Source organism: Myotis myotis, unplaced genomic scaffold (assembly GCF_014108235.1).
Source record: "Myotis myotis isolate mMyoMyo1 unplaced genomic scaffold, mMyoMyo1.p scaffold_m19_p_3, whole genome shotgun sequence".
Taxonomy (NCBI): Eukaryota; Metazoa; Chordata; class Mammalia; order Chiroptera; family Vespertilionidae; genus Myotis; species Myotis myotis.
In genome coordinates, this window is record NW_023416335.1 from 162,638,825 (window position 1) to 162,653,831 (window position 15,007).

A 15,007-nucleotide genomic window follows, 5' to 3' on the forward strand; every position below is an offset into this window, starting at 1 on the left:
TCTGTCCCTGCTCACTCTTCGATCTCATTTCACTGTGTTTTGTCTTGACTCAACATCCTTGAGCCACGTGGTCATGATGTTTCCTAGAACACATATAATTCGTTCCCACCTAAGAGCCTCACTAGACTGCTGTTCTCCCTTTCCCCCATGCCATCTCCCACTGTCCATCTCACCTGAATTGCCATCTCCTTAGAGACACTAACTAAAAAACAGTACCCCTGCAATTCTATCTAGCACCATAGACCACTATATATTTCCTTTTATCACTTATATTCTCTAATTATTATGTTTGCTTTCTTTTAGTTTTTATTTAAGATTTTTAAAAATTGATTTTTAGAGAGAAAGGAAGGGAAATAGAGAAACATCCATGTAAGAGCGAAACATTGATGGGCTGTACACTGACTGGGAATCAAACTGGCAACCTTTCAGTGCACAGTCCTACAGCCAACCACCTGAGCCACCCGGCCAGGGCTTGTTTGTTTTCTTAATTAACTTTCCTAACCACATCTTATCTACCTTACCCAATTAGAATATGATCTTCCTTATTTTCAAAACAGGCACTCAATATATTACCTAATGAGTAAATGAATGATTACCTTTAATATAGTCGTCATGAAGACTGAGCAGCCCATCAGCACAAAAATCATAAGGCCTGTCACTCTCTGTTCTCGGATGCCCAAGAACTTGGGCTGTTCTCCAGGAGCGGAGCACTCAGATTCCAGTTTGAGGCTGTTCACATGTGTGATGGACAGGACAGTTGCAGCCACAAACCAGGGCAGGCCCATGATGGAGCAGACACCCAACATGATGGCCACCATTAGCAGGTCCAGGTGGTAACCACAGCCTTTCTGTAGGGAAACAGAGTCTCCATCACCATCAGTCGGGCATAGAACAGTGAGCTAAGAGTATTCCAGCCCCTTCTCGTTTGGAGGGAACAGAGGAAAAAAGGGAAACTTTAGTTTGTCCAAAGCATGCCAATATCCATTCTTTATGCAAGTGCTCTCACACACTCAAATATTCTTTTCTTGGAAGAGTAACCAGAGATCAAGCCACATCTTGACCATTCTAGATGGTAGACATTATAGGGGTTGAAGATAAATGTCCTTATTGGGTTCCAGATCCTTGCTAAATTTGCATTGCCTACTCTAAGTAAGGAAAGTACAGAGATGAACACATTAAGCCTCTCACTAATACATACATTGGAACTTACCCTACCTCTGTAGGATCCTTGAACTTAAGGTTTATTCTAGAAACACCAGTAATGGACAGCAATGAGAGAATACCTGCCTCTAGGAAACAGTGGACCAAGTCCTGACCTGAACCTCAGGAAGATGAGCCTGACCCAGAGCATGTGGCTAAATAAGGACCACTAGGAACTCTGCCAGCCCAGCTTCCCCACAGGTTTGAAAAGAGAGTAGTGGAGCCCAAGCTTCTTTTGTATCATACCATTTGGTTCCACTCTAGGGATGGTAAACCCCTAGAAACCTCTTATGAGATCCTTCCATGACTTCTTTTATCCAGGTTCTACAGTTCCTGGTCTAAATAGTTTACCCTAAATTTTTTTAAAAAATGTAATAGAATGCCATTAATCCTTTTAGGTCAGAATTTCTTGTTACCTTGAGCTTGTGTTCTTTCCTGTTAATGATAACAGCTGTGATCTGCTGGTCCATGAATATTAAGATAGTGCAGAGTAGAGCTGGGATAATTGCAGCTATCACAGTCCACCAGGGATTGGGGCCAATGGGACTAATAATCCACCCTCGATCATCCCTTGTTGGCTAAAGGAAAAAACAAGGTTTTATTTTTAAATTTTAAGTTAACTATAATCATTAGGGCAAAACAGGTCAAACTGAATCACAATATCTACAACTCTTTTATTCCTGAATAAGAATCCTTTTAAAAAAAAATAATAAGGCATTAATATAGAAACTTTTTTTTTTTTTTAGTATAAGCTCTATATACTTGAAAGACAGATTTTTACACATTTCCCTTACTCGGTTCTCTTTACCTACATGCATATATGCTTCCTTATCTTCAGTTACACTCAAGGCGTTCTATATGATTCTATTTAAAGCCAGCCTATCCAATTCTGCATCTGATTCCCCAGCCTCATACTTACTTAAGAACTTCTAACTTTCGTTTTGCCACACTCTTGGTTCTTCATTTTTTCCTTTCTACCAAAGCACTCCACTCAGACATAATTATTTTATAACTAGAGGCCCGATGCACAAAACTTGTGCATGGGTAAGGTCCCTAGGCCTGGCCGGCGATCAGGGCTGATCTGTGGGGCGACCAGCGGGATGATTGGGCCCCCGCTGGCACCCGCCTTGGCCAACCTAGTGCAGGCCACTTGCCGGCCCTGCCCCCTGCCGCTGCCGCCAGTCCCCTCCCTCTGCGGGGGCGACCAGCAGGGCAACCAGGGAGTGGGGGCACCCACTGGCACCCGCCTTGGCTGGCCTGGGGCCTGCAGGCTGGGAGCAGCTCCTGTGTTGAGCGTTTTCCCCCTGGTGGTCAGTGAGCATCATAGCAACCGGTCATTCCACCAGTCGTTCGGCTGTTCAATTTGCATATTGGGCTTTTATTATATAGGAGGATGTCTAATACTTAAAGAAAACTCTCATCTGCTCCTCATGCATACTCCAGAAACTACCCCATCATTGTGTTCTACTCTGCAATATTGTAGTGTACAGCAACTCTTTAGGAAATCTATGACCTTAATCAGAGTCAATCCTCAATTATCAACTTCTTATGGAATACTCAATAGTTCTTCACTTCCTTCTCCTACTCTCCAAACCCCTATGTATAGAGAAAACAAATTTATCTCAACATTAACCCAAGTAAAATATAATTAACAAAAAAATTTTTTGTCCAGTATAATTTAATAATTTCTAAAAATAAACATAAATAACTTTGACTCTCTTCCTCCTGAAGCCATATAATGTATGTCTACAGGACAAATAAAGGCAAAGTAGAGCCAGCTGCACATAATCTCATGGACTTAGCTTAGAATGGGTTAGGGGCCTTCTCCCATCAGCATTGAAACAGGAGCCCAGGCACTATAAACTTGAGAGAGGAACCTAATGAGGAGACAGAAGGAAGCTAGGTAGTCAAGAATTGGGATCATGGTCGTGGGGAGGAAGTAGAACCAGGAACCCAGCTAGGTGGAGTTACTAAGGCACCCCAACTGGGCAGGGAAGGAAGGGTGCACTTGGGAGACATGAGCTTTAAAATGTATGAATGTTGCTAAGACAGGCAGCTTGCAGATAACCAATCACAAGACAATGAGACCTATAACCAATCCCAAGGATATTATCAAGGCAGAATTATTTGAAAGGACCAATCAGGAGCTAGCAAGGCTGTAAACTGTATCCACACCCTAAATTAAAAAGCGCTTGCTTCTTTCTCTCTTCTCTCTGGTGTGCTGGGTCCCAGGGGGATGCTTCCCTATGCCCATGTGGCTTATGGCCATGTGGGGCTCTACACATGGGTTAATATACTTTAACACCTGGCTGTAATATGTAAAGGAAGTTCTGGACACTGGTCTGCTCCTGGAACTCTAGCTGTACCTTTTCCAGGACTGGCTTCTCTCAATAAACTTTGCTTCCATTAACCGTTTTAGTCTGCGAATCCATTCTTTGGTTTTATGATACAACTAACTCAGACTCAAACACTCTACAATTTGGTTTCACTAAGACTGCTGAATCTGGGTACTTGTTTGACCCTTCTAATGCCCCTGTAAGACCACACTGTTCATAAATCTTATTTGGGTGTTCATGGCATACCTAAACTCTCCTAGAACCTCAACCTGCCTCCCCCTTCCAAAGTACTCTGAGGAGGAAAAGTTCACCTTGTTTGGCTAAGCAGTAATCCTATATAATAAAAGGCTAATATGCAAATAGATTGAAAGGTAGAACAACTGGAACAACCAAACAACTGGTTGCTATGATGTGCGCTGACCACCAGGGGGCGTGTGTGGAACATGGCAGGCATTGGCAGCGGCGGGATGGTAGAGCAGATGAGCAGGAATGCCAGACCAAGGCGAGCGCTGTTCGCTGTCATCGGGGCTAGCCTCTGGTGGCTCCTGAAAATTCTTTGCTCCCCCTCGCCATGGTCTCACCTGGCGCTCGCACCCACTGCCAGCGCTGGCTTCACTTGCACCCGCAGCCGGCACTGGAGCGGCCGCTCTCACGCAGTGCCAGTTCCTGGCACCGGTCCCGATCACTCAGCACCATCAGTAGGTGCAAGTGGTGGCTGCCGGCCCTAATCGCCCCTAAGGTCTCCTCCACCTCCCCACCTCCCTGCTCCTGAGGGGCGATCAGGGCAGCAGCTGCCGCACACACCTGCTGCTGGCACCAGCCCCAATCGCTCCGCGCCAACAGTGGGTTCGAACTGGGTGGCGCTGTCAGCATGTGGGAGCAGCGGCAGCAGGAGCGGGGCTGCCAGCAGATAGGAGACCAGGGGCCACGGCAGGAGGGCCCAGGCGGGGGCATGGAGGATGGACCGAGACCTGCCCATGTGCCTACCACAGGCTTGCAGCCCACAGTTCCTTTCAAGGTTCATGAATTCGTGCACTGGGCCTCTAGTGGAGTATAAAGGCCCAGGATACAAACTGGCCCAGAATTGACCCAAACTCAACAAAGCCAAGGCTGTTATATCTAAGTATTTGGTTCCATATTTGGTCATGACTCTAGGATTCAAAGACTCTTCAATGATGTCACCAAGTCCCAAATTATAAATGGGTTAGATTATAAAAGTTTACAAAATCTTTTAGTCTCCTTAATAATGTTCTAAGTGGTAACTAAACTGTCAGGCCAACACAATAACTTATTAAACTCTGACTGACATTAAGCCATTAGTAATAGTACTAACCTACAGATTGGGTCTTGGGGGCTATGTGGAGAAATATGAAAGGGAAAAAGAATATTTCCTCTCTGGTTCCTGAAAGCAAGGCCTGCCAATGAACATTTTCTTTGACATTCTTCCATTTCCCTTTCTCATCTTTCTTCCATCTCCCAGAGACCTTCTTCCCAGATGTCCCAGGAATTCAGTGCCTTCTGACTATATTAAGCCTACCCATCAGGGAACCATTTCAAGGACTATTTAATGCTCCCAAATTACTTATTTTTATGCAAAATTCATTCCTCCTGCAGAGTTGACCTGAGCTAGGTAAGAGGGAGAGGCAACTGAAAAAGTGAGAATGACATATTATTGGAAGTATTACAGGTTTAAAGAGGGTGTTTTTTAATCCATAAATTTCTAACTGGTGGCATTTCAGCAAATTTACCAAAATACAATACAAAAATTTCAGGCCTACTTTAGGCAGAGAAAGGGGAGACAAAGGCCATTATAAGTCAAAGACTTCCTTTATTCCTATCTTCCTTTTCCTCCCCATCCTCTCATTATATGATTCTTCTCCAGTCACTGAGTATAGCCAGTTTTTTTTCTCCTCTACCCCTTGTGGGGATCTATGGAGCTGAGTTCAGCTTTTCCATCTTCTCTATTTACTTAGTCAGTGTCCCCAAACAGAATTAGATTTGCAGTCCCACATATTGATCATTTACTTTATTTTTTATATAGGTGTTTGGGAAAATATTATAGATTATAGAGAGTTATGCAAACAATGAAATAGGGTTGAAGACATGTCATGGTTACTCTGGCAGAAGCCCTAGGCTGTGGATGAGGCACCTTCGCTAGCTCACCTCCTCACCTGGCAAGATCCGTTAGGGTAGGACTAAGTCCTACATTTACCTTTCTCACCCTTCCCAGTGGCCTCATACAGTTGGTGCTCAATGAAAGTGCCATTAACCAGACTTGTGCCAGAGACCCACATTTCCACACTAACTGGTATGCATTAATGTAAATGTGCACATTCTAGTGATTTAAACCTTAACATTAAAAACAGTTAAGTGGCAGACTTCTGGTCAAGATGGCAGCATAGGGAAATGTGGTACTTGTATCCTCCCACAACCACATCCAAATTACAACTAAACTATAGAACAACCATCATTCAGACCACCTGGAATCTAGCTGAATGGAAGTCCTAAAACTAGGGATTTAAAGAAGGCACATCGAAACTGGTAGGAAGGGCAGAGATGATGAGTGGGCTAGTGCAACACCCACGTGTGGAAAATGAACATCAGAAGGGACATCTTGGTTGTGGAGGAACACCCTGAGGAGTGAGGGGTTCCAGCCTCACACCAGGCCCCCAGTGTGAGGGTTCCGGAGCTGAGAAATTCCCATAATATCTGGCTGTAAAAATCAGCAGGAATTGAGTTGAGTGAGATGAAGGGCTGCTGGAGTCCCAGGCAGTTCCTCTTAAAGGGCCTGTGCACACACTTACTCTGACTCACTCTTCTGAACTCCAGCACTGGGATAGCAGCTCAAAAGGCACCAGGGATATTAGGGGAGGAACTGAGTGTCTGCCATCAGGCTGAGAATTGGGGGCACAACTTTCTCTCAGACAAAAGTTCTGGCAAATGCCATTGTTCCTTTGATGAGCCCTTCCCCAACAGAGCCAGCAAGCAAGCACCATATTTGAGACTCCATCAACCTGGCTATCACTGTTTGCCCTGCCATGGAAATTCCTTGAGACCCCACCTCACCAAACTTTTAGGCACACCCAAGCTGTTTCCAGTGCCTTTCCATATGAATGACATGTCTTGGCTTGTGCTTCAGACTTTCCCAAAATATCTCAAACAAATAGCATTTGGCCTCAGTGTGTCCCATACCTCTCCCTAAGTGGCCCCAGGCCCCAGGCCACCATGGTTCACAGCTTGGCCTCTCTTGGGCTGTGGTTCTCAGTTTGGCTTCTCCTGGGCACCTCCAAGCCCAGCACAAGTAGCACCCAGTTGCAGATTGCTTGGTAGCTAAAGCCAGGTGACCCTGGACAGAACACAGGCAGGGGCTGACCTTGGCCTGCATCTTCCGGTAGGCCCCAAAGCTAACCCACCTGGTAGACATCTTAAGACCAGGTCAAAATACCACTCAACCAGCTTCACGGGGGCAAACTCAGTGGGCACCAGAGTCCCACTGAAATAAGTCCTGCTCTGTGAGGTGGGCCCCTGCACAGCTGATCCTCCACAATAATTGGTGGGCCCAGCCAGCCCTTGCAGCAGATTGGTGTGGGGGTAAATCCCTCCCATTGGTATGCCAACTGTAATCAAGGCTCAACTACAACAGGAGTATGTACACAGCCCACATTGGCGGGGAGTGGGGGGTGGAACGCAACTGGAGTGCTCAGCTTGGGTGATGAGGTAGGCTGTGTCACTAAACTGTACAGGACACCTACTATATTAGGCCACTCTACCAAGCCTGGGAAACATAGAAGCTCTACCTAATACATAGCAACATACACATGGAGGCTGCCAAAATGAGGAGACAAAGAACCCATCCCAAATGAAAGAACAGAACAAAACTCCAGAAAAAGAACTAAACAAAACAGTGACAAGCAATCTACTAGATGCAGAATTCAATATACTAGTTATAAGGATGCCCAATGAGCTTAGGGAAGGAGTAGCTGAACTTAGAGAGAACATCAACAGTATTAAAAAGGACGTGAAAACCATAAAAAAGAACGAGAAATGAAGGATACACTAACGGAAATGCAGAATATTACAGGGAATCAACAGTAGAGTAGATGAAGCTAAAAATCAAATCAGCAATTTGGAATATAAGGAAGCAAAAAAACAACAACAACACACACACAAAAACACCCAATCAGAAGAGCAAAAAGAATTTAAAAATATGAAGATAGTGTAAGGAGCCTTTGGAAAACCTTCAAGCATTCCAATATTCACACCATGAAAGTACCAGAAAGAGAAGAAAGCAAAAAATGGAAAACCTATTTGAAAAAATAATGACCGAAAACTACCCTAACCCAGTGAAGGAAATAGACATATAAGTCCAGGAAGTACAAAAAGTTCCAAACAAGATGAACCCAAAAAGGCCACACCAAGACACATCATAATTTAAATGCAAAACGTTAAAGACAAAGAGAAAATCTTAAAAGCAGCAAGAGGAAAGCAGTTAGTTACTTACAAGGTAGCTCCCATAAGACTGTCAGCTGATTTCTCAACAGAAACTTTGCAAGCCAGAAGGGATTGGCAATAAATATTCAAAGTGATGAAAAACAAGGACCTACAACAAGATTACTCTATCCTAAAAAGCTATAATTTAGAATCAAAGAACATATAAAGAACTTTCCCACCCAGTCACTGTGGCTCAGTTGGTTGAGCACCTTCCCATGAACCAGGAGATCACAGTTCAATTCCAGTCAGGGCACATGCCCAGGTTGTGGGCTCGATTCCTAATAGGGGTCGTGTAGGAGGTAGCCAATTAATGTTTATTTCTCATCAATGTTTCTATCTCTCTATCCCTCTCCCTTCCTCTCTCTGAAATCAATAAAACCATATTTAAAAAAAAAAAAATTTTTAAAAGAACTTCCCAGACAAAGAAAAGCTAAAGGACTTCATCACCAGCAAACCAGTATTACATGAAATGTTAAAGGGTCTTCTTTAAGAAAAAGAAAGGAAAAAAAGATAAAAAACATGAACAATAAAATGGCAATAAATGCATATCTATTAACAAATGAATCTAAAAAATAAATGAAGAAGCAAAACAGAAACAGACTCATAGATACAGAGAACATTTTGATGGCTGCCAGATGGGAGAGGAGTTGGGAGGATGGGTGAAAAAGATGAAGGGATTAAAAAGTACAAATTGGTTATTACAGCATAGTCATGGGGATGTAAAGTACAGCATAGAGAATATAGTTAATATTCTAATAACTATGTATGATGTCAGATGGGTACTAGATTTATCGGGATGATCACTTAGTAAGTTATATAATGTCTAATCACTGGGATGTATACCTAAAACTAATATAATATTGTATGTCAACTATAATAAAAAATGAACAAAATAAACTGGTGTACAAAATAGATCCAGAAGCATGGAAGCATGGAACAGACTGGCGAATCTCAGAGGAAAGGCGGGGAGGAGGGGTGGGGGTGGGTGGGGGCGGGCAGGGGTGCTGGAGGGGGGTGGGGGAGGCGGGCGGGGGGGGGGTTGGGGGGAGGAAAGAGATTAATCAAAGAATTTATATGCATATAAGCATAACGCTTAAACACAGACAATAGTGCCATAGGCCTGGGGGTGTGGAGGGTAGAGGGAGTCAATGGGGGGAAAAGGGGAACATCTGAAATACTTTCAACAATAAAGGTAAATTTTAAAATAAATTAATTTAAAAATAAAAACAGTTGAGTTGCATTAATGATAATAAAAAATACGTTTTGTTCATTAAATGAACTGAGGCTTGCTCCTTTCTGACTTGAACTTAGCCAAGCCTGACAAGCTCCCTTTTCTGAAAGTAAGGCATAAAGAGCACGGTTCATAGAGGACTGAAAAACTCAGGATTTGGAGTCTGGAAAGAGGCCTTTGAAATGAACTCCAAAGCAGATCCTATGAAATTACATGAGGCACCAAGTACCCTGTGATCTGTTTACCTTGAACACACTTGGAACTTGAAGTTTTGGTGATGGGACTCCAATCAAAAAATCAATAATCACCATTGTGAAGATTGTGAGGAAAACGGCAAAGTCACTCACCATGGAGCGGACCTGGCATGCAAAAGAATTAGAAAAGTGCTTTAGTAGGTTGAATGCAGTAGAAAAGTATTTAATATTGCAAAAGTTTTAAAAATCCTGAGGAGAATGCTTTAATTTTATACTTGAATTAATACAAGCATATTTAAATAACAGGAATATGTTAATATGCCCAAGTTAATGCCTCCAACAAAACCCCGAAATGGTTGCTCATTTCACTGAGTTAAAAACCCAAAAGGCCCTCTTGGCCTATGAGGCCCCCACTCACTGGCATCATTACCTCTCTGAACCCAGCTCCTAATGCTCTCTGCTTGCTCACTCTGCTCCAGCGCACAGACCTCCCTGTTGTTTCTTAACCATGGCAGACTCACTCCCACATGAGTCTTTGAACTTACTCATCCTTCTATCTCGAATGTTTTTTCTCCAGTAATCTCTTGGGTCGCTCCCTTACCTCCTTTATGTTCACCCAAATACAACCTTCATGAGGTCTTCTTTGATGACCCTACTTAAAATTGGTTGCCACCTGCCTCCCCAGCTCTTCCTATACTCCTTCCCTGCTTTATTTTTCTCCATAGCATTTATCACCGTTTTTTCCTAAGAGGACTAACCCACTTCATAGTTTAGTGTAGCTTTAATAAATACAATGTGCCTGAAATGCTCAGTGCCTGTCTTAAGCTAAACTTCCAACAGAAATAGAGCAAAATATATCTCAGCCATGTTTAACATCACTACTACCTGAACCTGACTTTGCTTTCCTTTGAAACCTGAGTTTTCCAGCTCCCCCTCCCTGGTTTTGTTAGTTCTCCTCTGAAGGTTACATAAATTCTCTGAACATGTAGCTGTCCCCACCATGAAGCCCATCTTGACCATCCTGGGGCCCAGTGACTCTTCTCTCCTCTGAACTCCTATGGCACTTACATCCAACTCTTTACTACTGTCTCATATGATCTGGTTGTTTCATATGTTTCCACTTCCTATCCAATCTTTTGCATCCCCTACAGCACTTAACCACACCTGAGCTGGTAGTCAGTACATAACTGCCATTTGTTCACTATTTGTCCAGACTGGAAACAATGACCCAGAGCATATCTAGTATGTATCTCCTTAATTACTGTGTAGATCCACTGAAGTCTAAGAATGTTTTAGTGATGTAGGTGTAAATATCCAATCAACTGACCCCATTCCCTATTCATACATCCTGCCCTGCAAACGTGCCTGATTGAAACCTCACAGAAAAACCACCAATTCCTCCTGATTCAAACTCCTTTTCAAAGCAATAGCCCCTTCAGCCACTCTAAACTTGGCCTATAATTCTGTCCTACCATAACTGGGCATGACAAACAGTGTCAGCTGCATCAGGGAGAGCTTGTTGAGGCTTCAAACAGTCAGGCAAACCAAGTCAGGAGCGTTCTCACTGCTGGAGTCAATTTAACAAGTGATTTCACAAGCTATTACAAGAGCCATTCCTGAGAGGAGACTTTGGGACCCACTACCTAATCCAAAGCAATCATCCCAATTAATTACATTAAGTAGCCAGGCCTATTTTTTCTATTGCATTCTAGAAATACAACTTAATAGCATTCCAGAAATGAGACTTAGTAGCTGTTAGAGAACACTACTCCACCTTAAACTCACCTGTGCTTTTAAATCAAAAATCTTTTACATATATTAACTCCTCATTCCACACCACACATTTATGAAAGGGGCTGTTGGTCATTAGAAGAAGAGATGCTGCAGTGTAGCTCATCAGGACATTTAGAACTCTCCACCTGCCACTCTACTCAGCAAGCAGCATGGAGGCTGAGATGAGGCTGTTATATTAGAACTAGAAGCCTGGTGCATGACATTTGTGCACTGGGGGTGGGGGGTGGGGGGGGTCCCTCCACCCGGCCTGCACCCTCTCACAGTCTGGGACCCCTCGGGGGATGTCTGCCTGCTGGCTTAGGCCCGCTCCCCACGGAGCCAGCCGTGAGCCCGGCTCAGGACTTCTGGCTGAGTGGGGGAGTGCACTGACCACCAGGAGGTAGCTCCTGCATTGCGCATCTGCCCCCTGCTGCTAAGTACATGTCATAGCGACCAGTCGTCCCATCATTCTGTCAATTTGCATATTAGCCTTTTATTATATAGGATTCTAACACAAAAGAAATGTATGAACATGCTACTTACTCTGGTTGGGAAATAGCGGCTTGTCTTAAATGTCTTTAAGGTGCTTGAAAGGATGAAGGTGGTGAAGAAGAGAATGCAGGACCAAAACAGCACATCAGGAGTATAGGGTCCATGATGGCCACATGCAGGTCCTGTGAACTCTCCATGCATCTCCTGGCATTCCTGGAGAAACAAACATTCTGGATAATGAAAAGCAGGCCGGAGGGAGAAACTAGAGGCTGCCTTTGGAGTCCACCACTCACTGTGATCCTGCAACTGCTGGATAGCATATGCTGCCAGCAGCATTAACCTTCATGTAGTTGTGCAGGTATCACTTGCATAGGCCCCTTCCAGGTAGGGTGACTACTTATGGTCTGAACTAAGACATTTTTAAAATATATATTTTTTTCATTGATTTCAGAGGAAGGGAGAGGGAGAGATAGAAATATCAATGATTAGCAAGAATCATCGATTGGCTGCCTCCTACATGCTCCCTACTGGGGACTGAGCCTGCAACCCAGGCATGTGCCCTGCCCGGAATCAACCCAGGACCTCCTGGTTCATAGGTCAATGCTCAACCACTGAGTCACACTGGCTGGGCCGAACTAAGACACTTTTGAAAATGAAACCAGAACTGTTTCAAGAAAACACGAGGTTCTAAGAGGGCCCCAGCAATTTGTACTATTTTTATTACAGAGGCCTTGTTGATTTGAATGTCCTTCAAGCTCCATAAAACCTGGATCTACTCCCCAACCCTGCCTGGTTTCATCCCCACATATCTTTAGTGCAGGGTCACTGGATAGGGGGTAGCTATTGCATGTGAGAGAGAAGTAAGAAATAATATTATTTTATCTTTATGTGCAAGACAATTTTGAAGGGGGGGGAAGTCAGTAAGAATAGTTTAAAAGAAGAAAAATATTTTATTTCTGTAAATGTCAGAGCTTGCTAAAGGGCTACCCACTTCTACCTAGAAGACTCCCTTAAATCTGGTAGTCACAATGCTAGGCCGACTGGCAGCTCCCAGACTTACAGTAACAGTCAGGTTAGCCCAGTGGACTTCTGTTGTCACGATGTTTTGGTCCTTCCAATACTGTAGTGTGTGATTGTTTGGATTCTCTGGGACAGTACACCTGCAGCTGGAGGGGAAAAAAGATTCCTGAGGAAAGCAGCCAACTATTCAATAGAATATTTTTAGCCATGACTGGGTTAAAGGCTTTAGTATCAGAGCCTGCTTTGCTTCTCCTATGCCCACTTGAGATTCCTGAGGTTGGTTCTACTGGATGAGGCCCAACCACACCCTGGTTTTTCAGTCAGTCATTAATAAATATGGACTCAAATCAGTGTGTGGGTCTTGGATTCTATTGTATTGACAACCAAGCTTAGCATCTGATGCACTCAGAATGAGCCCTGGTGGTTTCTTAGTTTTTATCTCTTAGGCTTGTCCTATGGAATTCAATCTACACAGCAAGGAGGACATGATAACCCACTCTGCGCCCAACAGTTTTCTCTAAACCTGGATGATTTGCTCCCTATACCCGTCACATGATTGCTCTAAAATTCAGTCTCCCATAATCGCGATGTAAGCTCTTCCTAACACTGTGTCATCCCTGGTAATCCACTATCTTGGCCATTCCCTGGCTTCCCAGGTCTCTTCCTCTATCTAAACCAGACCAGACCAGACCAGACCTGTCCCACTGGCCACCATGCTGCCTCCAAGTCTCAGCATGCTTCATGCCTGAATGGCTCCCTGTACGTTCAACTGACATAGCCATTCCCACCACTTTCATTTCATATAAGAATCTAATGAGCATGTCTTCTAAGGATACAGCATAAACAGAATTAAAATTCAAAAAGATCTCAACAGTTTATAAAATAGGAGGGATCAACATAATGAAAAGTAATAGGAAATCTATAAAGTCCTGGATTTAGGTATAAAAAAATCAATTCCCAACTTGGAAGCAACAGAGTTGTCCTTCAGTAGGTGAATGGATGTACTTTAGTATAGCTAGACAAAAGAAAAATCCTAAGGGTCCTTCAATGGACAACTGAATAAAGAAGATGTGGTATATGTATACAATGGAATACTACTCAGCCATAAGAAAGTATAAAATACTGCCATTTGCCACAACATGGACAGATCTTGAGAATATTATGCTAAGTGAAATAAGTCAGACAGAAAGAACCACATGATTTCACTCATACGCGAGATATAAAACAAAAAGTAACAGGTGAACAAACAAAAACAACAAACGAATTTATACACATAAACAACAGCATGGTGGTTACAAGAAAGGGATAGGGGTGGGGAGGATGAATAGAGTAAAGGGGGTCAAATAAAGGGTGGGACAAAAGTAGGTTTATAGTTGTGAGTACCTGAAACACAGAGTTTATTATTATTTATTAGTTATTGTATCATTATTTATTAATTACTAGAGGCCCGGTGCACAAAAATTTGTGCACTCGGGGGGAGGGGGGTTCCTCAGCCCGGCCTGTGCCCTCTTGCAGTCTGGGACCTCTCGGGGGATGACCACCTGCTGGCTTAGGCCTGCTCCCTGGGGGATTGGGCCTAAAATGGCAATCAGACATCCCTCTGGCAGCCCGGCAGCCCTCGGGGGATGTCCACTTGCCAGTAGGGAGCAGACCTAAGCTGCAGTCAGACATTCTTAGTGCTGCTGAAGAGGCAGGAGAGGCTCCCACCACCACCGCTGTACTGGCAGCCATCAGCCTGGCTTGTGGCTGAGCAGAGCTCCCGGTGGGAGCGCACTGACTACCAGAGGGCAGCTCCTGCATTGAGTGTCTGCCTCCTAGTGGTCAGTGTGTGTCATAGTGACCAGTCATTCCCAGTCTTTCTGCTGTTAGGGTCAGTTTTCATATTACCCTTTTACTATATAGGATAGAGGCCTGGTGCACAGGTGGGGACAAGCTGGTTTGCCTTGAAGGGTGTCCCGGATCAGGGTGGGGGTCCCGCTTGGGTGCCTGGTCAGCCTGGGTGAGGGGCTGATGGCTGTTTGCAGCTGGTCACACCCCCTTCAGGGTGGGGGTCCCCACTGAGATGCCTGGCCAGTCCATATTGTATGATTTTGCCAAACTGTATGATGTTGTGGAAAAGGCAAAACCATGGAGACAGGGTAAAGATCAGTGGTTGCCAGGGATTGGGGTGGTAGGGTAGGATGAAAAGGCAGAGTACAAAGGATTTTTAGGACAGTGAAACTACTCGGTATAAAACTACAATGATGGAATGCTCTTATACATTTGTCAAA

At 44.0% G+C, this 15,007-nt stretch overlaps 1 protein-coding gene across 11 annotated transcripts in view; it reads right to left on the bottom strand.

Annotated features, from left to right (window-relative positions):
• The window catches only part of SLC4A8 (solute carrier family 4 member 8), a 121,878-nt gene that overhangs the window by 26,669 nt on the left and 80,202 nt on the right, over positions 1 to 15,007 (bottom strand). For 9 of the 11 annotated variants that reach the window (XM_036299415.1, XM_036299417.1, XM_036299416.1 and 6 more), the window contains 5 exons: positions 12,778 to 12,883; positions 11,769 to 11,930; positions 9,504 to 9,617; positions 1,617 to 1,778; positions 597 to 848 (listed from right to left, as the gene is read on the bottom strand). In XM_036299415.1, coding sequence (XP_036155308.1) covers positions 597 to 848; positions 1,617 to 1,778; positions 9,504 to 9,617; positions 11,769 to 11,930; positions 12,778 to 12,883 — 796 coding nt within the window. Of the gene's footprint in view, positions 1 to 596; positions 849 to 1,616; positions 1,779 to 9,503; positions 9,618 to 10,922; positions 11,020 to 11,768; positions 11,931 to 12,777; positions 12,884 to 15,007 lie in introns of those variants that run through there. The other 2 variants (XM_036299424.1, XM_036299426.1) reach the window with 2 other exon arrangements.